Below are 22,998 nucleotides of genomic sequence, written 5' to 3' on the forward strand. Positions count from 1 at the left end.
AACCTTCAAATCCCACCTACACCGCCTGTCAACCTGGTGGTCCCTTCAGACAGATCATGCATTGCCAGCTATCGTCGACGTTCCTCTCGCGCAGGGTAAAGAGGTGTGTGTGTGACCCTTTTTCTCGCTTTTCAGTGCTCATATATCAAGTTACAGCGGAACATTGCCGCAGGTGCTCCACGCCGCAAAGATGATGAATGGATACCTGATGAAGACCATGTTTCTCCTCCTCCTTCGCCTAATCCAGATTCGCAACAGCCGACTACAGCAGGGCAGGTCAGAACCAATGCAGGAGAACATGGAAGCAGCCGGCTGTGTTTTTGCTTTTAGATTGGCTTTTCGAACAGTACCCTGACGAGTTCATTGCGGACCTCTCGCTAATTAGAACGTGCTTGTATGCATAGTGTATCTTTACAAAATGTAAGGCATATCCAAGTGTATTTCCGTTTACTGGTGGTTTAGCTTATGAACAGTGATCACTCCTTAAAGGGAAAAAGGACTCGGATATTTTCTTGTGTACACTTGAACTTCGAAGGTCGAAAATCTTACGCAGAGTTTGAAGCACCAGCACTAACCTATCGGTATTTTTTCGTCAAGGCTGGCGCAATACAGGAATTTTAATGCAAATATCGCCACCGTGACAATCGATGTCGTGCGTACCCACTCGTTCTCTCCTTGCCAAAACCTCTGATGCGACACTAGCCCAGATCCTCGACAGACACAGCGCCAAAGAGGTTCCCACCGCAATTCTTCACTCAATACTTTTCCATAGGCTGTTCGGCACCGTGAAGCCTCAAACATTCGAGGTCCTTGATGTCACCATGGTGAGTTTCCTAGGTTTCACACCGCTCGACTAGGAGCACCAAGTCGTCGTTATGCCTCAGCCAGGTGTTTCGGATCCTGAGATGGAGCAACTCGTGACTGAGAAAGTGGATATTTTGGAAAGGCATCGAGAGTGGCGCAAATAAACGTGGTCAGGTGGGTTTTTCTTTGTTGTCTATCGTTCATAGAAGTTGACACCCTGTTCATCTCATTCTTCATTCAGATCATAGTAACATTTTCGGAGAAAAAGGCGAAGAAGTCCTGGTTTCAGGTGTACGTCGGGGAGGAGGACGTGCTATGGGGACAATAGTGTTTTTCTTTGGTGGTTTTCGTTGGACGGAGCGGCTGACGTGTGTGTACGATAGCATTGTGAATGTCGAGATGCGACAACCCAAATCAGAAGGTGAGGATTTCTCCATCTGACGCAATTAACATTATCGATTACAGACCGGCAAGAGTTCAATGCCAATATTGCATCGACGCTTTTGAAAGCTTTGAACGTGATGCTGACCCATACTTCGTCGGAGCGCAGGCGCACGGCCGTTCCTCTCATCACGAACGTGACAGGGATATCTCCTTTTCCAATCAAGATTGCAGTTAAAGTTGGCGGGGTTGGGCTTGGTCAGTGTGTATGGCTTTCGTGCTGTGCAGAAAGATACTGCAGATGCGATAAGTATAAGATGTATGTTTAAGATTGGTGCATTGATTTTTTGTTCGATTTACTGGCGCTACTTATCTCTGGCGTTCGTCGTGGCTACAACATGTGTGAGAAGGCACTACACTTCTAGAATTGGCATCATCACACGAGGGCTAGATGCGGTGACTTGCTCCCCCAGGCTGTGTACTGTCTCGATGAGCATCGACAATCTTGTCAGTCGTCATGCCCGTCCGCTTGAGCATTGTAGCATACGGAGCTAGTTCTTGGATTGTCATGATTGAAAAAAGAAATAACAATGATCATTTGACGAGCGCAAGCCTAAATCTACATGGCACAAAGCAAAACGAGGGATGATGAGAAAAACGGGCGTTGAAACCCAATACAGTCTGCAGTGCTCAGTAGTTGAAGCTGGAGTGCCGAATATAGCGCATAGCATGGGAGAAGAGCATCAGAAACAAGGAAACATCACAGTCTGCACCACTCAGGAGTTGAAGTTGGGGTGCTTGGTATCGTGCACAATGCGAGCGCATAAGTATGGGGAAAACACATCGAAAAACAGGAAACTTGGCTCGAGCATCATCTACATTCCAGTAGATTGTTACAGTCTGTAATAGGCTGTTGGTTTATATCTAGAACGGTTACCAATATCAACTTTGATATGGGACAAGTCAATCTGAACCACTTACTCTGCAAGCATACATGATACTTAGGACGGGCACAATTTTCGGGCTTGTACAACTCTTTCAAAACACGTGTTTGTGAGCAGTTCTTCAACGCGCTGGGCAATCCTCTTTGAGCATTCTTCTCCTGATACCCCTCGTATATTTGCTTCTTGATGTCTCCATACGCAAACGGACGCAGAGCTTCGAACTTGGTGAAAACCGCGACCACGGAAACTGAAGATCGATCATTTAGTCTGAGGCTCTGAGAGCAGCAAGTGACAATAAAGTTGCAAGCTCACCATGCCTAGTGTCGCACTCCAAGAAGAACTTCTCTTCCGACCGTTGGAATGTTTGACTTGGGTCGTCCGTTGGAATACAATACCTGATGGCAATCAGCAAGCGCGGAACATCAGAAGGAAGTTGCTTACCAGATAGCATGGATTCGCTCCTCTAATTTCGTTGTGTGTGCACGTTGCAAGACAAATCTTTTCATGTTCTCAAATTCTTCTTCAGAGCCCGCTTCGAAACCGCACGAGTCATGAAAGACGAAACCGGGATTGCTCTTGAATACCATTTCGTTCGTGATGTCGTGATTTCCGCGCTGAGTGTCCGTCAGCGCAAGTATGCCCACAAGGCAAATGATGCACACACCTTGATCGAGGATTTCACGATGGCAGCATCAATCTACCCACAATTGATCAGCGATAGATACGTGCATGACATAGATCATCATCCGCACCTTCTTTCCTTCGGAATTGTGTATTTCTGGGTCGTCCATGGTGTTGCAGACCTTCTGAAGAATGGTCGTTTTGCCTGCGTTTGCTCTCCCTACAATCAGAACTCGAAAGCGACTAATCATCCTTTGGAGGTCCTGGGCATCGATGGTTGCCATCGGGAGATCTTGGTGTGCGTCCTGAAGTAGAGGTGATTTGGTTTATCGTAAAACCTTTCCTGTGAGAACGAGGTCGTGGCGAGATATGCCAGCGAACGAACATGAAACAAGAGTTCCTATGGCTTATGACACAACAGCTACACACGGCGTCTATCGCTTATCTATCTCCCTGCATCAGACCACTCGATTATAGACATGAAGTTGCAACTGTTCGCTCGTTCGTACGATAAAGCACAAGGATTATACAACAAACGATGTCGAACGATGAAAACGTTGATAGAAATCTGAACTATAACGAATGATCAGAATACGATGGAAACGGCAGAATTTCGCTCTTCCCTACCTGTCTACATAGCTAAAAAGCAGCGATACCGAAAATCTCTGTAGATGAAGGTGAACTCCATCTTCCAAGGTCTTCCAGATGATTGATCCTTAGAACGTCTTGAGAGCAAACAAAATGTGAGACACCCTCTGGAATGGGTGACATCCCGCGATGCTCGACAGAGTCTGCACGTCTGGAGTTCCCTCCGGAAGATGGTGGTTCTGCGTATAAACTGAGGAGCGACGGAGCAGTATGTGCTGTGCGTGTTGACTGAATTCAAACGTCGACCACCCTCATTGATACTGAGGGAAAGGGCGATGTAGCGGGCCGCGGGAGCTTGTGTATTCATAGATAGCTCGGGGCAGGTTTGGTACACATCCGCGGATGAGTCCAACTGTCCATCATACTTTATAAATTGGCGCATATATTGTCAAGCATCAAAGAAGACGTACCGACCAACATACACTTAGATTCGGAGGGTTAGCGTGCGTCTTACTGGATTACGACAGAATCCGCCCCGAGAACCCTTGGATACTCACTCATGAGCACAATAAACAAACTTCTGGTAGCCTCAAGAGTCGCAGTGGCAGCCAGTTCTGTGCTCCGCCATTTAAATGGGCCTCCCTCGACTCTTCCCGCCCTGGTGCCTACTGTGATGAGTGGTGTTGTTCAGACTGGCTCCTTCTCTGTTCATAGCAAGATCCCTAATGTCTTTAGGCGGTATTATTGAGATCATATAGCGTCAACGGTGGTGATGTAAGTGATGGAGTACATGACCCTGCGCTTAGAACATACAAAACAGCATGCTTTGGCAAGAACACAGTGAGTATGAGGACTCGTGGTGCGAGCTAAGACTCACTAGTTTGAAAGATATGCGTGACTGTATGCCTTGGACCTAGCTATTTCGAAAAATGTCAACAGGATTGTGGCCATATTGGGGATCGATATCTGCTGCTCTCTGCTGGTGTCAATATTCTCGTGGTGTCTTATATCCTATCCAACGACATGGTCAATAAACCGGGTGAAGGAATTATTGTATCCGTAAAACATAATAGCCTTCTGTGAAGTGACTTCGCTGTAGCATCTAGAAAGGAAGAAATCGTAAGTGCTGAATTGAAACGGAGAGAAGCGCCGCCTAACACCGCTTTCTTCTACCGATTGAATACTGTAGAGTTACGCACCTAAGTTCGACCTGATATGGGTGTGACCGAATGAACATTAGGTTCGAAAGTTCGAAGGGGTGTGTGACGTGTGACATGTTGCGCATAGGTTCGTTGGGTGAGATGACCGACTGGGCTGGGAGTCTCATTAGGCAGACGTATTTCTTTCTTTGTACGAGCGCAGAGACACATTGCAAATACTCAATATAAGGACTTTTGGCAGCACTAGGACTTTTTTCGTGTTTTTACTGCATGTTTTCGTGTTTTTACCGCATGTCACAACTTAAGTTCGATGACCTCAAAATGCGTGTGACTGTCACACGAAATAGGTTCGGTTCGCTCGCCCTGTGATGGTGTGACGAACTTAAGTGCGTAGCTGTACAGTACTATGAATAGCCTGAGAGCTCGGCTTGACCAGATCCAATGAAACCATCGCAATTCACTCGAAGACATTTTCTGGGGTTGCGCATCAATATGTTTACTACTAGAACGGCAATTGCAACTTCAAGTTGCAACGAAATGCTTGGCTCCAAAAATCAGCTCTGAAACTTGGCCGCCCCTTGTTCTCCGCATCCCAATCAACATTAACGTCATGTTCATGGCAGTACTATGCCATGCCTGGACGGAACAGTGATACGTATGCATATCGTCATATGCGTAACTCATGCCTTCTTGATAAGCCAATCACCATGCCTTGATAATCCGAGGATTCAGTTTGTTTGTCGGGATGCCGTTCGGTAAGTACCACTTATCAACTGGCTAACTTAGAGTTCCAGCTCACTCATGCTCTGTGTTATCATAGATTTACCAGGTGCTGGACGCTCATATCTTGCTGCCATCTGATAGTTGCACAGATCCAACATTTCTAAGAATATCTCATTTCAGATACGATAGATGACCAAAGGACCACACTCTGAAGCAAAAAAAAGAATATCTCATAAGATAACAGCTGACCCTATATCACGGCATACCAACGCTTCGCCAACTACATAGTTGAGCTGCTAGCAGCTTTTCCCATCCAACATTTATCATGTCCAGCGAGCCGTCATATTCCGAGTTCAAGCCACTCCTTGGTATGTCTATATTTTGAATGCTTCCATCGCTCACAGACTCCTGCATGAAGCCCAGAGTGTTGGTTATGGCGTTGTTGTTGGTATGAGGTCTATAACAAGGTTGGAAACCTTTGGCTGACTATTTTCAGGTGTGGGGTTCTTCTTTGCAGGCGTCATGTTCATCTTGACCACACTGCAACGCAAATTTTTCAAATTTTCTCCTGCTTCTTCGGAAGAATTCACGGTATGATATGGTTCAATACTATAGTTGTTCTAAATTCTAAGTTATCACAAGAGTGCTTCCCGGAGTGTTAAGGTACAGTTCGTATTTTAAGACACCTGTCCGCTACCTCATGATCAATGAAAGCCTGGTCTAATATGCTGTGGCATGTGCGTACTACTACTCGTTTTGGTTTCCCAAGTGTTGTTGGACTAAACGTGCGTGTAGCGTGAGTGCGTGGACATGGAGCGCTACGCTTTTGCAATCGAGCACTGTTGCATATACATTCGGTGAGGACTTCTTTCATATCGGTTATGGGATGCGTGTTAATCCCAGTTGAAAGGCGTTAGCGGTCCTTGGTGTGTATCTTTTAGGACCTGCGATTACCTCGTTAGCTCACCTTTTTGACCCTGTGTAGGTGGTATGGTGTTGGTGGCACCATTCAGGTTGCTATGTTTGGCATGGTTGCCTCCAAGGTGAAGCAGAACGCCAACGGTGCCCATACATTCCTCGAGGTATGAATAACCAATTCGGAAGGTATTCTGACTCGTTCACTGGCATTTAGATTGTCAAGACCCGATTTGGGACAAGCGCCCACATTCTCTTTACATTTTATGGGTTTCTGTGTATCTTATTGGTCTGCGGGTCTCTGCTACGTATGTCCTAATATTTGTTCTCAACTGTCAGTTTCACTCATGACTAAGACAGTTGGAGGATCTGCGACTGTTAACGCATTGACCGGCATGAACACCATCGCGGCATGCTTTCTTCTCCCTATTGGTATTGCTGTCTATGTCATCTTTGGTGGTCTGCGCGCGACATTTATCTGCGACTGGAGTCATACCATTATCTTGTTCATTATCATCTACATATTCACATTCCGAGCATAGTGAGTGTTTTCTCCTGCGTGGGGCTAGTCGATCATGGAATATCTTGATAGCGGAACATCACCCGCCATTGGTAGTGTCTCCAGACTCTATGATCTCTTAGAACAGGCTAGCATCGTCACTCCAGTGGTAGGTAATCAAGGGGGCAGCTACTTGACCATGAAATCCGACCAAGGCCTTGTGTTTGGTGCTATCGTAATCCTTTCTGGTTTTAGTGGACTCTTCTGTGATCAAGGTCTGGCTCTAATACATGCATTATCTACTCTACGTTTTTCTAATGGAACATTTTGCATAGGTTACTGGCAAAGGGTGAGCCTTACGCTTTGCAATATGCTCCTGGCTGAGCAAGTTAGGCAATTGCAAGTCATCCAGAGTCGACCACCAAGGCATACGTCAGTTTCGCGTTTGTAGGCTCTGAAATAACCTGACAGCCCGACAGATGCTTGGTGGTATTTCTTGGTTTGCTGTTCCGTGGGCATTTGCATCTTGTCTCGGTCTGAGTGCTCGCGCTCTTCTGACTAATGCAAGTCCAGTTACCGTACATCCCAAAGATAATAGCTCACCAATATTTGTAGCCAGACTTTCCCACCTATCCTTCTCCGCTTTCTCCAAGTCAGATTAGCGCAGGTCTTGCAGCTCCTGCTGCAGCTGCTGTGCTCATGGGCAAAGGTGGCGCGATCACCGTGCTCCTTGTAGTGTTGTACGTATATATCATGGTGGGAAGATACAATGTTCTGACAAGATATCAGTATGGCCGTGACTTCAGCCGCGAGCGCTGAGCTCATTGGCGTATCCAGTCTATTGTGAGTTGCCGCATCATCCTTCCAAAGGCAACCACCTGACCATACACGATCAGTTCGTATGAGTAGGTAACACATGGCGTGGATATTATTATGGGGAATGACCCTGTACATTAGCATATACCGGACCTATTTCCGTCCCAATGCCACTGGCGATGAGATAGTGAGGGTATCTCACTACTTCATATGTTTCTGGGCAGTCTGGATGGGCTGTTGGGCAACTATTGTAAGTGTCATTTATCCCATCGTTTGTCTACCGCATGAGCTCAAACTCGATAGCTGAATGCTGTTCACATCGACCTTGGATGGGTGAGTTAGATCGTTCCCGACGCTGATGGCCTCTACTAATGAACTTGTGGGAAAGCTATTTTATGTCCAGTAAGGTTTTTGATTGTTGCGAGATGAAGTACATACTGAGACTATCTGGAATACAGAGGCTCTATACTCAGTCCTGCAGTTATTCCCATTGGACTTACCGTTTCATGGTCTAAGCTTACGAAGGCAGGCGTTTTCTGTGGTGCTATAGGCGGTGCATTTTTCGGAATTTTGGCTTGGATGATTGGATGCTGGAAGATATATGGTCTGATCTTTCAAAATCCCGTCTACCTTATGCTGATCAATTTCAGGCCAAATCAACATCAGTAACCTTGCGCAACCGTACTCCGCCCTATGCAGTGCTCTCGCGGGGCTATTTTTCTCTGGAATTTTTACAGTGGGGGTGTCGCTCTTGAGTTCGTTCTTGCTGCCCTGTAGTATCTAATATTGATTTTTTTCTACAGACCCTGCTGACTATGACTTCTCGGGCACCCGAGCAATCGCCACCTTAGAAGACACAATCAGGAGTGACATTTCAGGTGTCGACACTGCATACAGAGCATCGGACACCGAATCGCAGAATGAGAAAAGGGATGAAAAGGATTCATCGTTGAAACAACCTGTTTCCAACATCATGGACGTTGGGTTGGAGAACGATGATGAAAAACGTCTCAGATCTCTCAAGATGGTATTCAGAAAGGCGCTTATATATTCGTCGATTTTGACATTGATTGTCGTCATACTTGGTCAGTGTTGCAGCGCTATTCTATTTGCTACACAACTGATAGAGAATCAGTCCCACTGCCCCTGTTCTTCTCTCATTATATCTTCAGCAAGAAGTTTTATACCTTCTGGACAGCCTGCTCGATGTGAGTTCTCGACGTCAACACGCGGTTCGATGGAGTACTCACCGAGTTTCTTCGATAGTATATGTGCTTTCGCGAGTGGGTCATTTTGCATCGTCTTCCCCCTGTGGGAGTCCAGAAATGAGATCGGTACGATATTGGGTTCAGCTTATAGGTCAATCCGCAAATAGAGTTCACTTTGAACCCCAAGTTGTTTTATGTATATCTCTTCCCTGTTAGCATCACAGTCGCAATTGTTTATCCCGCACCACCAAGAATCTATTTATTCGCGAATATCGGAATGGGGTGAAATCTAGGTGTCGTTCATCTGCCCACTTATAGGCCTACCAATTTCTCTCGGAATCTCCACACTACAATACTCTCGGCTCATCACTAGGTGCTTCATCGATTTCTCAGCAAAATGTGGCATACGGGCAATACTGCATCGTTCTCTCATCCTTCCAAACCGCCAGTCGAGCTGCACCTACACAATTTGCCATCAGATACCGTTTTAACAATGCTCATTAAGATGGTCATTTGCTAGATATTGATGAGTTGGACGTCCATCCTGGAGAACCGGCCTGTATCAATTTCGATTATCTTATCAATTGTAATATAGACAACTTCGCCTATAATTTGTACTAGACTAGTGAGCTTAGGTCTGACTGAGACCAATTTCGTTATAATAGCGAGAAAACCAGCACAATCATTATAAGGAATCAGTAAGGAATGTTGACAAAAGGATGGTGGGTCAGCAGGGACCAATATAGGTGCGCTCTGCGCTGTCGCTTATTAGGTACCAAGAACGCACATCATGAACTTGTGCTATTGGTGGCGCTGTTCATGTACGGAGCGCACACATTCGGATCGTGGAACGCCGCAGGGTCCTGGGTCAAGAACCCGAGTTTTAACCCCTCAAGGTAAGACCTACATAGACGGCCGTCAGATCTTTCGTAAATCACCCTAGGATACGCTTGACTAACCATTGCCTTGCAAGTGCACTCCCATTGGTGAGGGGTGATATCTCGGTTTTGAAGTTCCAGTACTGAAGTATTTATCTTTGAGCAAACATCTTGATCAAATGCAATGGAACGCGTACAATCCATCCGGCACCTTTACTATAGGCCAACTTCTGTGCATCAGCCCATTTGTAAAGGAACTCGTCCGTGGCATTGAACTCCGTCGAAAGTCCCCACTCTCCGAACCAGAGTGGAGAGTCGCCGACCGCTGCGTCAGCCTGGATACGTGAAAGATCTTTACCAAAAATGAGTGCATCATTGGCGAACTGACGAGGAAGACGCACTGCAGATACTGATCAAGTAAGACATTGGGTCAGCAGCCGCAACCCCCTATAAATTTGTTAATGCGAAGCAATAGGCTACGTTCACGCGACATACGCCAAACCTGTAAAGACAAAATTAAGAAACCATGAGAATTTGATATAGTCAACTGCGTGCTCACGAGTAATACAAATGGTTGTCGTAAGCTTGGGGACCAATCGCTACGTCAGCTGGATTAGACGGATTATCGGACTGCCAGTTCACATCCATGAAGCTATCCATGCCATCATCGATGCATCCTAGCAAGGACCTGTAGTGAACTCACTTGGCCACCAATGAAGTACGGGATCGCTTGAAGGGTGAGGCTTCGAATATGGTCTGCAAACCGGACGCTACTCCAATCTCAAGTAAAATTGGAACGGCTTCTAAAAGTGCCGCTCGCACCTCCACTGGGAATATGGTTGCTGAAGATGTCGCACTCAGTGCAGCAGTGAAGTTGTTCGAGGCTGACAGTGGTACCGATAGCGATAAACTGGATGACGGCACAAATATTCCGAGTGTGAGCTCAACTGCGCGGATTACCTGGACAAAGTTCCTTTGGACTGTACGAAGGTTCAGGGTACAAATAAAAGAATGATGAATGACACATACAGGTGCCATAGTTGGGTGTTTGAGTCGCATTCATAATGGGTTCATTGATTGCCTCGATCGCAAAGACACTTCCAAAATCAGGGTCCAGGTGAGAAAGCGCAGTCATGACTGCTGTCCACACCAGTGCACGGTGGTAGTTGTATGGAGTCTGTATGTAAGGATTTGTAGTTATTGCTTTTACCAGCTGTGAAATGGCTCACGTAGAATTGAACATCGGAAGTGCAACTGATAAAGATCAATCTCAGTACAGAACAGATAGGATACAAATAGGAACTTACTTTCCGGTGAACATTTGCGCAGGCGTTTGAACCCCGGGTAATGCATGATGATCCAGAATCGCTTGGATCCCAGCATCTTTCAGCCAGCCCAAGCCCCGACGCTACACACTCGAGTTTAACCAGAGAATTGAAATACAGGAGAAAACGTTTCTAACCAGATACTTGAGACCTCCCCGAGGGTATGATTCGTGAGACCTATCGACTAAGGCCTCCACAATCCAATATCCCAGCTATGAATGAACACGATGCATAACGCATGAAAGGAAAAGCAGATCAAATGGTCCAACGTTAGTTTGGCCAAGTTCGCAATGACCTTGGAATCGACTCACAGGAACCCTGACAGTGTTAATACCGGCCGCCTTCAGCGTATTGACATTGTCCTGCGTAAACCATGTGTCCCAGTGTTGAGCGAATGTAGTGTCGACGGTGTCTGGATACGCCTGTGCAAATGACCTATTTTATCGCAGAACAATTAAATTTCACATGCAAACAGCGGAGAACTGGAACGTACGACTCAGTTGCAATGCATGTCCAACAATCATCAGCGCATGACTGTCCACCCATATCCAACCACTCTGAAGAAACTTGTTCAGTGAACACGTATGTGCCAAGTTCGTTGGTTTATCACCTTGAGGAAGCATCCATGGCTCTAGGACTAACCTGCGCTACCACTTGAGTTAAACAGTCGGTCGGAGGCATAGAGTAGCGCTTACCATGAACCCAAATTAACACCGTAAATGTGAGTTGGTTGCCCATCCCACGCACGGGCAACAAGCGCGGTCGAGAGCACCAAACCTGCCAGGATATGTCTCATTGTACAACTTGAACTATTAGTCCGGGTGATAAAATATAATTCAATGCCAAAACCAACTTCAAAAGAAATCTTAATTTATAACTGGTCCAGGCGTGACAGATCGGAGCAGTTGGAAGCGAATAGTCATTGATTGCTCTGAAAAGAGACTCTCAAATACCTCAATGTATATCTCGCCACCATGGGGGGATAGAAACCATCTCGACCTGGCCGCACGCGTTAAATATAGTCCGATGTTGACGCCTCGTAGGCGTACGATAGTGACATTGAAACCAACTCTGAGTTGGGGGTAGCTATAGTATAATGTTACTCGATCATTAATATTCGCGGGTCGTACCTTTTTTATGATTGCAAGGAGGCGAGCAGCCAACTTGAACTAGTACTGATCGGGGGTTTCAACGTTTCACCTCTTGCAAGATTTCAATCAAAAGCAGATATGGACCTGGCTAGACCATTCCAGACCTAGCCTAGAGCGTTGCAGTCTTCCAGAGCACTCGAGTGGATTGCCTTTCGAATATAATTTCACTGGCGCGGTAAAATGTTAGTTTCCAGCTGCCCGACCCGCCCGAGATGAATCACGTGACTTTTAGCAACACCATCAATTTGGATCAAGTCCAAGTTACCTTCAGTTCAAACTGAAAGCTTGCATTCATGCTCAGACGCGATGGCTGCGGCTTTCTCGACACACACATTAAAAACTGGTCGTTGCGTCTCCTCTCTCATTCTACACCACCAACCTGATACACCTACGAGATGATGTTTGCTGCAATCCGATGTGCGCTTTTTGTAGTAGCAGTTGTCGGGTCACCCACTCCTCCGCCAAATGCTCATTCTGATATGGGTCGCACACAACACATTCTTCTCAACTCGAGATCAAATGTTGCTAACTTCTCCAAAGTGTTTGATCCGAGGACTGTGTGGGAACAGCTGGGTTTTGTATCTCGGTATGTCTGGAATTCTTTCTTTCATTAAATTCATCAGCCTGACGCCAACTAGTAAGTACAGTGCTACCATGGGAGCCTACCAACGGAACACTGGGTCTCCCCACCCTCTGAGTAGTCGCTTCGACTTTCACTCAGCTGCAAAGCGGAATGGAAACGTATCCCTTGTCAACTACAATGCAGACCTCTGGTACGGCGAGATCGACGTGGGCACGCCCCCAAAAACATTTACAGGTTCGTTTGATTTACTCTGCAATGTGATACGTATGACACCGACATTCTGAAGTGGTATTCGATACTGGCAGCTCAGACCTATGTAAGTCTCAGAAATATATTTCTTTATCTCCGTACTGACAGCAATATTCGCGTAGTCCTTCCATCTACCGAATGCAGTGTTAGTTGTGCTGGCCATACACAGTACGACCCTGCTGCATCTTCGTCTGCCAAAGATTCTGGCCAACCGTTCGTGCTGACGTATGGCGCTGGGGAGACAGCGGGCGAGGAGTACGTCGATGACGTTTTTGTTGGGGGTTACGAAGTTTGTCATCACAGACGTCCATTTCCTTTCTACTAATATGGTTTGTCAGGCCAAGGATCAGACTGTTGGCGCCGCATGGATGTATTCGCCAGAGTTCAGCAAGGACGGGTCTTTCCCCCCTGACGGTCTCTCCGGTCTGGCATTCCGCGAAATATCAGAGTTCGAGGGATCTCCACTGTTCCAAACGCTGGACGAAAGTGGCAAACTGCCACAAAGCGTCTTTGGGTTCAAGCTCTCTACTACTCCAGGAGACAGCGAAATGGTCATCGGAGGAACAAATACTGATCTCTACCACTCCGACACACTCACTTATGTTGCTGTGACGGATAGAGGTTACTGGCAGGTAGAGATGGATGTCATTTCGAGGTTGGGACAAGAGGTCATTGAGTCGCAAGCCGCTACTGCCATCATTGATACCGGGACCACCTTCGTCATCACCTCCTATTCAATCGCACAAAGTTACTACGCGAACATATCTGGAGCTACGGCCCACACGGAGGGCGCGGATACATACTGGACAAGTAAGCTTCTTATTTCTTCCACGATTTCCAATATCTGCATCTGCGTAGTTCCGTGCGATACCATCAATTCCACCGTGCCTACATTCACGTTCGGCAGACGTGCCTTCAAAGTCTCCGCGCAGACGTACAACCTCGGGCCAGACGTTCTTTCCAGCGACTGCTTAGCAGGGATTGCTGCGTCTTCAGAAATGGGTGCGTACAGCCTGTGGTATCTTGGACAAGACAATGTTGCTCATACTCACTGTAGATTTCACGATCATCGGCGATGTTTTTCTTCAGAACGTTTATTCAGTGTTTGATTACGCAAACACGAGGGTTGGATTTGCAGAACTTGTTTGATGTAACTCGTGGATGTATCGATTAATACCCAAGGTGCATGTATACCTCTTTGTACTACGAACTTTGACTGTTATACGTAGCCAAAATGGGCCGTGACATCTTGTTACCTGTATTTCATGCTCTGCAGAGCCTATCAATTCACCTTACCTCTCTAGTGTTACTTACCTTACGGCGGACGATATCCCAATGCTGGAGTAAGCCAGCCATAATGCAATGATTATACCTGAAAAACTCGGACTTTGGCGTTATTCTACAAGGGTGCCTGTGTTATGTATTGTATGTAATACTTGGTTGATATGCTATACGATGGCGGTGCAAACTTTATGTGATCAGACGTGGAGTATGTTGTATCAATAACTTTAAGTGCTTCTAGTCAGTCCAGTCAGCCGGAAACTGCAGCGTCCAAGATAAGTCGCCCTCCGTCACCCTCAAACGAACGAAAGGTGCAGACACCTACATCTCAACATCCTGATCTGGATCCAGACTCTGCATTTTGACGTCTTCCCCGTTGGTAGGCACCATTTCACCATGATCGGATTCCACCGCAGAAGGCCACCTCGCCCTCCCCATCATCCCTTCTACCGCACCCCGATACATGGCATTATACACCTCCTGCTTTGCCACTCGGTGCGGCTTATTTGCGCGCTTAAATATCTCTGTGCTGGTCTGTCAGCACTGAACTACGTAAAAGGAATGAAACATACCGAGAAATCTTTCACCGACCCAGAGGCGAAGCGGGGCGTTGCCTAATGAGCCATCGCTACCGTCCGTGTCTCTCTCTTTCTCCTTTCCTTTACCTCCACCTTTCACACCATCCACATCCTTCTGTTTCGCGCCCATCCCAGCGCCAAGCGTCTCGCATACTGCCAACGTCTCCATAGCATGCGCAGGTGCTGTGTGCAAATACTGTGCACCCACTTGCGCGAGGAGCAACGCGCGGAGATGGTTTTCGCCTGCTAAGGTCGACAAAGACAGCGCAGATTTTAGGTGTGATCTGTGCCATGGATCAATTTGTAAGTACAAGTCAGTTATTTGAGATTTTTGGCGTGAAATAAAGAAGTGACGCACTTGGCACCAACAATCTCCCCTCTCGCGCCCACCACAGCTGCCTGTACCACCTTCCCGACTGCTTCAAGTGTCCCTCCCATTCCATGACACCGCTGAATCGCAGACCTAGCTAGTGCATGCGTCTCAGCATCCAACCAGTCGCCTTCGTCAGTACTAGCGTCTTCATTCACAACAGGGTTCGAGTTCTCGTCGTGAGCCTGAGCACGTAGTCCAATGCGTAATAGTGCTTCCCCAGCGCATGCAGCAGCGCCTACATACCCAGTACCTGCATTACGTTCGTCATCTACGTATTTGGCGACGCGATAGCATACGCCTGCACGTTCGGTATCTCCGAGTGCATGCGCGAGGTGTGCGGCGTGGAGGGTGATGCGGGCGCTATATGAGTGGAAGAGGTCGTGTGTGTGGGTTAGGGTAAGTAGTGCGTTTAGATGTGTTTCTGCAGCGTCGAATTCGGAGCGTTGGATCGATATCTATGTTTTAGGATAAAACAATGGATACGATATTGTGATATGTAATTAAACGTACCGCGACGAGCTCGCATAAAAGATCGGCTGTGAGTCTTACTGTGCGCTGTACAATTTCGTCTCTGTCGGCTAGGGAAGCCCAGAGGGGTACTGAAGTAAGATGAGGATGAGCGTTAGTATCAATGCAATGGTGATTAACGGCACGACCAAAATATAACATACGTTCGATGTCCTCTCTTGCAGTATTGAGAATGTTGATTGCTGCTTCGGCCCAGAGCCTTCTCTTTGGGTTTCTGCCCACTGGATCCCGTTTTGCAGTGGCGCTGACGAGGAACGTGAGTGGGAGAAGTATCAGTGGGTGGGTGGTATGGACCACCAGGGGAGGGTGGGGTGGGAGAGCGATCTATACAAGTTGCATAGTTAGGACCCAAGGAGAGAGAAACGCAAATGAGAGACGGCAAGCATACCTGGACGGTGCCATCCTTGAACCCCTCGAGTGCTCCACCATCAACAATTTCGTGGAGCGCGACGAGCCTTTGCTCGGCTGCACGGACATTTCCAGAGAAAGTAAAAAATATGATAGCGGAGATGAGTGTATGAATAACCAGAGAAGCATGAGCAGGATCCGATTGCGTGTTTTCCTCCTCTTGATTTGGTTCCACATTTGACTGGTCGGAAGTAATGCGTACTTGAGAATATTCGCGAGACAAAGCATTAACGTCGTGAGCAGTTATAGAATTCCAACGGGGAAGTGCGTCATCAGGTTTGTTATTTTTCATCGCATTGATATGACCTTCGTCATTCTTAACTTTGCCGTTCTTGTCGAATATCAGACCAAGCACGGCTTCTGCGGTATCGAGTGCAGCCCCAACTTGGGCCCATGCACTTGCACGAAGAAGGACGCGTAACCTGATGACGTGAGCGAGGGCAATAATTTGAGAGTGGTGGTTTTTGCGTGCGAGAGTTATGAGAGTATCTATGGCAGTGAGCGTTGCTTGGAGGGCGGGGGCCCCTAGTGGGGCAGGGCTGGTATTACCAGCAGTATTAGGTGAAGGGGGCAGTGTAATAATCTGGGTGATTAAGGCTAGGTGTGCATCATATACGGTGCCTGGAGGATCCGAGGGTACAAATGATGCGATGAGGCGTCTGAGGATAGCACGTGCAAATTTTGGCGATGTGGAAGAGGAAGGAAAAGTGAATGCAAAATGAGCATGGAGGAGTGTGAGGTGGTGGCGAAGCGGCCGAAGCGAAGGGTGCTGCATTGCAATGGTAGGGTCAATTGTTTATGTCAAAAATAAAGAGAGACTGACTTTTTGTGCGATGAGAAGACCTTTGCTGAGTGCTTTCTCGGCCTTTTGTATAACACTTGTCAGCATGCACAAGCGACAAAAAAAACATGTAGTACCTCTGAATGAATACCTACAGCCCAGTCACATCCTCCCTCCTGCGAGCAAAAGCCACTCTCCATGACTCTCATGCCGACTTCGGCCAGACTTGTCCAAGCACGACATTCTATATCAGGGGCGAGGGCAGGCAGTGCTAAGCAGTGTCTTAATGAGCGCAGTGAGAGAAAGAGTGAAAAACCAAAGTCTGAATGAGTAGGAGGAAGGGCCAGAAGTCCTGGAAGTGCAAGGAGTAGGATCGCTGGAGGCAGCGGGCGGAGTGCTGGGGTCGGATATGATTTTTGAGAATCTGCAGGTGGAGTGAGTGACGAGGATCTAGGTGTTGGCGAGGCTGATATGGGGAGAGTGCGCTGACGTTTTAGCGGACGTGTCGAGTCGTACATTGAGGAGAGACGTGACGCGTCAGTCACGCGTTTAATGAAATGTGACATGTCGCGCATGTGCACTGTGGCGTGGTGCCGAGTCGGAACTCCACTACAACGTTATTCGTCTGCGGCAAAACGTACGTGATTTTAGGATTCTATCCGACATTGCTCAAGATTTGATACGAGAAAACGTGTCAAATACTGTACGGTAACGTTTATGCCATATTTTTCTGGAACGGTAATTGAGTAAGTATGCAGTACTAGTGCAGGTTGGCAGGTTGGCTATGTTGGACTATTCAAGTTTTAGCGGGTAAGTTATATTTTTAATCTTCGCTAGTGCTCCTCTTTATATAAAAAATCTGTCAATCCACCATCTTTTCCTCCTTTATTTTTTACTCAACATCATCCTAATTCGCGCTCCCTGGCACTGCATACTAATCGCTTCCCCAGCCACATCCGTCGACCCTCCTCTCTCACCTCTCACGCCCAGTCGTCTTATTCACTCGCCCCTTCTACCAGGCCAATCATTGGAGACATGCAGTTTCCTCTTGAGCCCCCCACTCCTCTCTTCGCCGCTGATGATTCTTCTTCCGCCCCACCATCTCCCCGCGCAGACAGCACCACCCTCTCAAAGGACGTCTCCCTTTCTGTCAACTATCTACCTAACAAGTTTGCTTCTGGCTTGCTCTCTCCTACTCCTCGCAGACGTAGATCAGGGAAGGCCAATGATGATCATCCCGCCATGCACAAGAGAGGCGGCGGTAGGGAGGCCTTCAAGAGTGGTGAGGCACGCATGCCTGCAGAAGGCGATGAAGACTACGACGGCGTCACCGGTGGTTGGTTCGGTGGCAAAGAAGGTGGTCACACCCGTCCCCACATGCACTGGAACAGGTTCAAATGGGCACTCTTCATTGCCAATCTTGCAGTCAGTACCTTTTCCTTTCCATACTTTTCACTTCCTGATCTCCTGCAGTTATCCGTATACGGCCTTGCGGGCCTCATTTTCTGTCTTCTTACATGGTTTGACGTCTTCGAACACGCAGACATCATTCGCGTAGGCAACCGAACAGAACTCGTTTTCTCCACAGCCGCTGCCGTCCTTGCCTCGCTTACTTCCATAATCGGATGGGCTGGCATCCTCCTCAATAACCGCTCTTTCCTAGCAGTTTACACTTTCACTCTCTGGCTTTGCTTTGCCCTCCTCGTCACCCCCGGTTATATGACCTATAAACAACGTACATTTAACCTCGAAGGCAAGCTAAATTCCCAGTGGTCTCGCGAACTCGGCGCAGCCGGCCGTCTCAGGATCCAAAACAAGCTCCATTGCTGTGGATATTACTCCCCCTTCGTCGAAGCTACTGTCTCCCAAAGCTGTTACGCTCGCTCCATCCTCCCGGGATGCAAAGAGGCATACGTCAACTTTGAGAAACGCGCCTTGGACTTCTGGTACACTATCGCTTTCTCCCTGGTGCCGCTCCAGCTCGTGATCATGCTCGCTGGTCTCTTATGCTCAAACCACATAACCTACCGCTTCGGTAAAGGGATGATGCCCAAGGCCTATAGGCTCAGCATGGCAAGTATGGCTGTCATTATGGATAACTATGCCAAGTGGGTTATTTCCTATCTATCCCCGCATGTATGTATTAATATTTTCGCCACAGCCAACTGGCGGAACAGTACGGCACCGAAATCGCGTCCGATATCGTAGCGCGGTCTCGGCACCTTGATTCTGTGACATATGCCTCCGGCGTTGCGAACGGGACAGGCACAACATATGCACTTTCTCAAGGCAGGTACGATTCACTGGCGGTGAAGTCGCCCTATACCGAGAGAATGTGAATGAGCGAGCGACGATAGATGGACTAGTTTTCTTGCACAATTTCTTGCGCTGATACACGTGCTCTGATATACTGTCTCAAGTTCTTGCTTTCCTATTAACCCTGACAATTTTAATCATGCAGCTGCCGAGTGCTGGCTGCACGTTCTTGACTTACCAGTTTCGCTCATTTCTGCTATGTCTCGTACGCGATCGTTCCGGTGTACTGACGTACATACAGCTATTCAATTTCAATAGCTACTTACATTCTTTACATACGATTAACAAATATACTGCGTGTTTCTCGCGTTTGAGGATGTGTAGCACGAGTTGACCAACCAGTCGCTTCAACAAGTGGTCATTTAGATTCGCGACGTCCCTACTTAAAGTACACGGTCAAGGCCTCATGTCAAGGTGTTCCTTAGAGTGAAGTGACCGCCGTCCTCAAGCGGGAGGGTAAAGCGATGTTGTTCGAAGAAATTCTTAGACTATAAGGTTGCATCTGTTTTTAGGCTGTCTCTGTCGGTCAGGAAAATATCATTCCAATCTGCATCGAAGGCTGCACAGGGCATCTCGAAGAGATTCTTCGGTCTGATCATTTGTCCCTCAACAAAGAGTAGCCGAGAGGCATTCGTGGATCTTCTTGCTGATTGCGACGCGGATAAAGACCATGTAGAAAGCAATCGAGATGATGGGAACGATCTACATGGTTGTTCAACATCAAAGCTCTGATCAGCGATTTCGATGAGATTCTAACAGCGAGATAACACACCAGGTCTCCTAAAACATAAAACCCATTGTTCGATAGGGCGAAACATACCAGCGAGGTGCAAAGCGCTGCAGAGTATAAAAGCGCGGCGTCTACGAGTACCCGCAATATAGGCATGTTGTTCTTCGTAGCGTAAGCTCCAGAGACATTGCGTTCGATCGTCCAGATGCGGTATGCCAACAATCCTGTATATATTCAGGTCATCAATATATACACAGACCTCAGCATAGCGCTTACGCGGAAGTGAACTTACCTGAACTGAGCAAATTCGTTGCAAGCGTTAAGGAAAGGAACGCCGTGATCCAATGTCCAGTCTGGTTGCCGAAGACATTTTTGGCATTGGTACTCGGTGCTTGCACATAGACCATACAAATACCAAACGCTTCGAAACAACACATGTTAGAGCATCCAAAATTTTGCGTATGATTGCAAATAACCTGCGACACCGCACCACATCATGCATGGTAGGATGATAATCCACACAGATCGCCAGACGACGTAACATCGATAGATCTTTTGAGGATTCATGTAAGTCACTGGGGTTTCAAGCTTGCAGGTGAAAAAAACTTGAACTTACCACCACTCCGTCACCAAGCAAAGTTTGTAAAGTGATTATCGTATTCTTTGTCACAAATGTTTGCTGGGTCACGTCTGCGAAGAATCTTGCTGGCCCATCATGGAGGGTATTGCCATGCTTCACCAGTCCATCTTCGAGACGAATAATACCTACGATCATGTGCTTGGGAGACTTCAGCGGACGAAGTTGGATGAGAGTGGTAAGAAGCTAACCACAGTACTGAGTACAAACAGCAAGGTGGCAACCACGGTGCTTGGCTGATTGATATCTCGGATGCGTTGTTTATAAGTAAATGTCCAGATGGTACCTATGAACATGAGGACTGAAAAGCCTGGAAAAAAGAACGCTAGGTTGGTAGGCATGCAACGTAAGAACTTGTAGTACTCACCATATAAAATACCTTCTAGTACTGTTGACATTATATTAGCAGAGTCCAATGGCAGGCCTGTGGTGGATTTGGAAGCCATAGTCGTGATGTCCAGGGGATCTACAACAACGTCAGTAGCTTTACCAGCTCAATTTGCATCTTACTATCTTCGAATAGAAATGCCTCAACTTTTGATATCACCACAGGAATCAGAAATGCAGTGTGCACCCTGTTGAACTAGGCAGGTCTGCCGAGATTGCTGTGGGGGCGTCTTTCTCAATGTAGTTCTTGAATTCTAACAGAACGTGACGAGACCCTATCGATATCAGTTGCATCAACAGCTATCAAACGAATAACGTCTTATCGCTGCTTCCCTCGAAGCCCAAGTACGTTATAGGGTTTGGGGCGCTGTTAGGGGTGTCCTTGAAACATGATGGGTGATGCTGATCCGGGAATATGGATTTCCTGCTGCGAGCATACACAAACAACCAGAAGGTTGCTCATCACCTTTTCAGCTCCCAGGAGGCGGACAATGCCCGGTGCAACGAAATAAAGCAATTTCCGCAAATATATGGATCCATAGAGTCAATATCAATGGCCGAGTCCATGACCGGCGACAAAGGTTTTGCTTTGGTTTGATAGTAACTCCGCCTTATGTAAAAATTCCACGGCTTCAAGACGCTATCTGATATGATTAGAGCTGCACTTGATTTCAATGTTACCCACGACGTGAAAATTCATAAATCCTGCTTCTCCCAACAAATATACACATCGTAGCCGACCTAAACCGTAAACCTATCAAACCAACTCACGATTCCCCTAGCGCTCTCCTCCTTCGCCCAGCCTGCATCAGCATTCATTCAGTGCCTTGCTAATTTCATTGTGTAAGAAATGAAACCAGGCCACTCACGTTGCGTGTCAATAGCAGGATCACACCGTACAGCAAACCCATGTTTGACGCCTGAAAACACCTGGAAATGATACGTGCATTGGCGAGCGACCATGATGTCTTCTGCACGTCGACGCGAGGCCAGTGGGAATGTGTGGTCTTCCTCTACATAAAAGAGTAATAGTATTGGGAATCAGGTTAACGGCGATTGTGAACATCTGTAAGAAGAAACTTTACCTGCGCAGGAGAGAAGGAGAGGTCCTGTGTTGATGCAATGATTTGAATTTTGATTTTGTTAAGGCAGCTGGATGATATGTCAAGTATAAGAAGCGTACCGTCAAGTTTCTCAAAGTGATCTTCATCGAGGAATGCGGGGTGAGCCAGCGCTCCTGCAGTTCTCGCGTGGGCATCCTTCTTGAAAGCTCTCGAATCACTTACCAGCAACTACAGATCCATCAGAACACAAGTCCATGACGAACGAGGCTCCGAAGCAGTACCCTGATTACAGGAATTCAGCGTCTTTTGGCGCGATTCTTCTATTGACGTACCGACAGCACAGTATTTGGTATTCTCCCTCCCTGTATACATTTCGGTGACTCAGAAGCAACCGGAAACATACCAACGTACCGTATTTTCCTTTCACAGCATCTAGCCAAGCGGGGAACGCATCGATAGCAGGTTTGCGGGAATTGTCGATCCACGCCTGGCGATCTGGGCCATCGTGGTTCGGCGCGGAGTCGCCAAAGAAATAATCAGGTCCAAGTACGATATAGCCTTGTTCCATTCAAATCTCATTATCGGTTCACAATGTACAACGTTGACAACAGGACGCACCACAGGACGCGAAATAATCTTGGACTAACTTATTGTTAACGAAAAGCGGACTCCAAACGTCTGCTAGGAAGAGTATCACTTTCTGTGTGGCAGCAGGAGGATCGGAGATGTATGTTGGGATTCCACCAAGGTCCTCAACACGGCCAACGGGTGTGCCTACGTGTTTTACACCGGAGAAGCAGCAACTACCAGGGGCAGAGGCGAGTGTGGGGGACATTATTGATATTCTGCGTAGAGATGAACCTTCGTGCGACCTTTATATCTTCAGAGTAGAAGAGCAAGCTTGGGCTATGAACAACACATGATGACCTTCGTGATCACCCGACCTCCAGAGCCATGTGGATAACTCGGGATCTCGGATGTCCGTATGTTCGATGTGGATGTATTTCAGCAAATGATTTCACGAGGGATAATTATAGCTAGCTCCAACCTTCGAGAGTTCACGGAAAGCA

At 47.3% G+C, this 22,998-nt stretch overlaps 9 protein-coding genes across 9 annotated transcripts; 4 read left to right on the plus strand and 5 right to left on the minus strand.

Annotated features, from left to right (window-relative positions):
- The first annotated feature begins 492 nt into the window (after nucleotides 1-492).
- Nucleotides 493-1,076, plus strand: HD556DRAFT_1052295 (uncharacterized protein). Its single transcript, XM_041296015.1, has 4 exons — nucleotides 493-535; nucleotides 598-824; nucleotides 885-978; nucleotides 1,046-1,076. The coding sequence occupies exons 2-3, from the start codon at nucleotides 648-650 to the stop codon at nucleotides 966-968; spliced, it is 261 nt and encodes an 86-aa protein (XP_041153910.1). The 5' UTR covers nucleotides 493-535; nucleotides 598-647; the 3' UTR covers nucleotides 969-978; nucleotides 1,046-1,076.
- Nucleotides 1,077-1,944: 868 nt separating this feature from the next.
- On the minus strand, nucleotides 1,945-3,034 carry HD556DRAFT_1539595 (uncharacterized protein; the record flags this gene model as incomplete). The annotated part of the gene is made up of 6 exons (XM_041309721.1): nucleotides 1,945-2,109; nucleotides 2,167-2,376; nucleotides 2,442-2,524; nucleotides 2,571-2,743; nucleotides 2,794-2,826; nucleotides 2,882-3,034. 6 exons carry the CDS (start codon nucleotides 3,032-3,034, stop codon nucleotides 2,057-2,059), a joined length of 705 nt encoding a protein of 234 aa, XP_041153911.1. The 3' UTR covers nucleotides 1,945-2,056.
- Nucleotides 3,035-5,546: 2,512 nt separating this feature from the next.
- On the plus strand, nucleotides 5,547-8,826 carry HD556DRAFT_1449712 (Na+/solute symporter; the record flags this gene model as incomplete). Its single annotated transcript, XM_041307634.1, has 25 exons — nucleotides 5,547-5,589; nucleotides 5,640-5,669; nucleotides 5,718-5,812; nucleotides 5,864-5,884; nucleotides 5,936-5,958; nucleotides 6,017-6,078; nucleotides 6,132-6,147; nucleotides 6,207-6,303; nucleotides 6,354-6,444; nucleotides 6,497-6,677; nucleotides 6,729-6,910; nucleotides 6,971-6,984; nucleotides 7,029-7,067; nucleotides 7,115-7,213; nucleotides 7,251-7,375; nucleotides 7,425-7,478; nucleotides 7,532-7,540; nucleotides 7,593-7,701; nucleotides 7,755-7,784; nucleotides 7,840-7,853; nucleotides 7,910-8,055; nucleotides 8,102-8,206; nucleotides 8,255-8,536; nucleotides 8,587-8,659; nucleotides 8,718-8,826. The coding sequence occupies 25 exons, from the start codon at nucleotides 5,547-5,549 to the stop codon at nucleotides 8,824-8,826; spliced, it is 2,049 nt and encodes a 682-aa protein (XP_041153912.1).
- A 151-nt stretch (nucleotides 8,827-8,977) lies between these two features.
- Nucleotides 8,978-12,154, minus strand: HD556DRAFT_1053425 (glycoside hydrolase family 5 protein). The gene is made up of 15 exons (XM_041296018.1): nucleotides 11,558-12,154; nucleotides 11,473-11,504; nucleotides 11,356-11,419; nucleotides 11,174-11,297; nucleotides 11,000-11,074; nucleotides 10,845-10,945; nucleotides 10,767-10,791; nucleotides 10,567-10,714; nucleotides 10,241-10,517; nucleotides 10,097-10,189; nucleotides 10,033-10,039; nucleotides 9,939-9,984; nucleotides 9,735-9,889; nucleotides 9,619-9,680; nucleotides 8,978-9,562 (listed from the first exon to the last, which is right to left on the minus strand). The coding sequence occupies exons 1-15, from the start codon at nucleotides 11,656-11,658 to the stop codon at nucleotides 9,448-9,450; spliced, it is 1,425 nt and encodes a 474-aa protein (XP_041153913.1). The 5' UTR covers nucleotides 11,659-12,154; the 3' UTR covers nucleotides 8,978-9,447.
- Nucleotides 12,155-12,247: 93 nt separating this feature from the next.
- Nucleotides 12,248-13,994, plus strand: HD556DRAFT_1278496 (acid protease; the record flags this gene model as incomplete). The annotated part of the gene is made up of 7 exons (XM_041299259.1): nucleotides 12,248-12,599; nucleotides 12,652-12,830; nucleotides 12,883-12,912; nucleotides 12,968-13,134; nucleotides 13,184-13,655; nucleotides 13,704-13,847; nucleotides 13,903-13,994. The coding sequence occupies exons 1-7, from the start codon at nucleotides 12,409-12,411 to the stop codon at nucleotides 13,992-13,994; spliced, it is 1,275 nt and encodes a 424-aa protein (XP_041153914.1). The 5' UTR covers nucleotides 12,248-12,408.
- Nucleotides 13,995-14,200: 206 nt separating this feature from the next.
- HD556DRAFT_1053488 (uncharacterized protein) lies at nucleotides 14,201-17,317 on the minus strand. The gene is made up of 8 exons (XM_041296019.1): nucleotides 16,932-17,317; nucleotides 16,837-16,878; nucleotides 15,994-16,782; nucleotides 15,749-15,929; nucleotides 15,588-15,676; nucleotides 15,063-15,532; nucleotides 14,699-14,988; nucleotides 14,201-14,650 (listed from the first exon to the last, which is right to left on the minus strand). The coding sequence occupies exons 1-8, from the start codon at nucleotides 17,310-17,312 to the stop codon at nucleotides 14,448-14,450; spliced, it is 2,445 nt and encodes an 814-aa protein (XP_041153915.1). The 5' UTR covers nucleotides 17,313-17,317; the 3' UTR covers nucleotides 14,201-14,447.
- A 512-nt stretch (nucleotides 17,318-17,829) lies between these two features.
- Nucleotides 17,830-19,133, plus strand: HD556DRAFT_1248263 (uncharacterized protein; the record flags this gene model as incomplete). Its single annotated transcript, XM_041298760.1, has 3 exons — nucleotides 17,830-18,219; nucleotides 18,268-18,902; nucleotides 18,956-19,133. The coding sequence occupies 3 exons, from the start codon at nucleotides 17,830-17,832 to the stop codon at nucleotides 19,131-19,133; spliced, it is 1,203 nt and encodes a 400-aa protein (XP_041153916.1).
- A 583-nt stretch (nucleotides 19,134-19,716) lies between these two features.
- Nucleotides 19,717-20,923, minus strand: HD556DRAFT_1248233 (uncharacterized protein; the record flags this gene model as incomplete). Its single annotated transcript, XM_041298757.1, has 7 exons — nucleotides 19,717-19,812; nucleotides 19,883-20,064; nucleotides 20,133-20,261; nucleotides 20,317-20,392; nucleotides 20,457-20,618; nucleotides 20,669-20,787; nucleotides 20,845-20,923. The coding sequence occupies 7 exons, from the start codon at nucleotides 20,921-20,923 to the stop codon at nucleotides 19,717-19,719; spliced, it is 843 nt and encodes a 280-aa protein (XP_041153917.1).
- Nucleotides 20,924-21,539: 616 nt separating this feature from the next.
- On the minus strand, nucleotides 21,540-22,997 carry HD556DRAFT_1053604 (Alpha/Beta hydrolase protein). Its single transcript, XM_041296021.1, has 8 exons — nucleotides 22,547-22,997; nucleotides 22,340-22,486; nucleotides 22,261-22,290; nucleotides 22,151-22,210; nucleotides 22,048-22,101; nucleotides 21,950-21,973; nucleotides 21,734-21,877; nucleotides 21,540-21,667 (listed from the first exon to the last, which is right to left on the minus strand). Exons 1-8 carry the CDS (start codon nucleotides 22,761-22,763, stop codon nucleotides 21,606-21,608), a joined length of 738 nt encoding a protein of 245 aa, XP_041153918.1. The 5' UTR covers nucleotides 22,764-22,997; the 3' UTR covers nucleotides 21,540-21,605.
- Between the last annotated feature and the right edge of the window lies 1 nt (nucleotide 22,998).

Source organism: Suillus plorans (genome assembly GCF_016647745.1).
Source record: "Suillus plorans strain S12 chromosome Unknown HD556scaffold_92, whole genome shotgun sequence".
In the NCBI taxonomy this organism is placed as follows: Eukaryota; Fungi; Basidiomycota; class Agaricomycetes; order Boletales; family Suillaceae; genus Suillus; species Suillus plorans.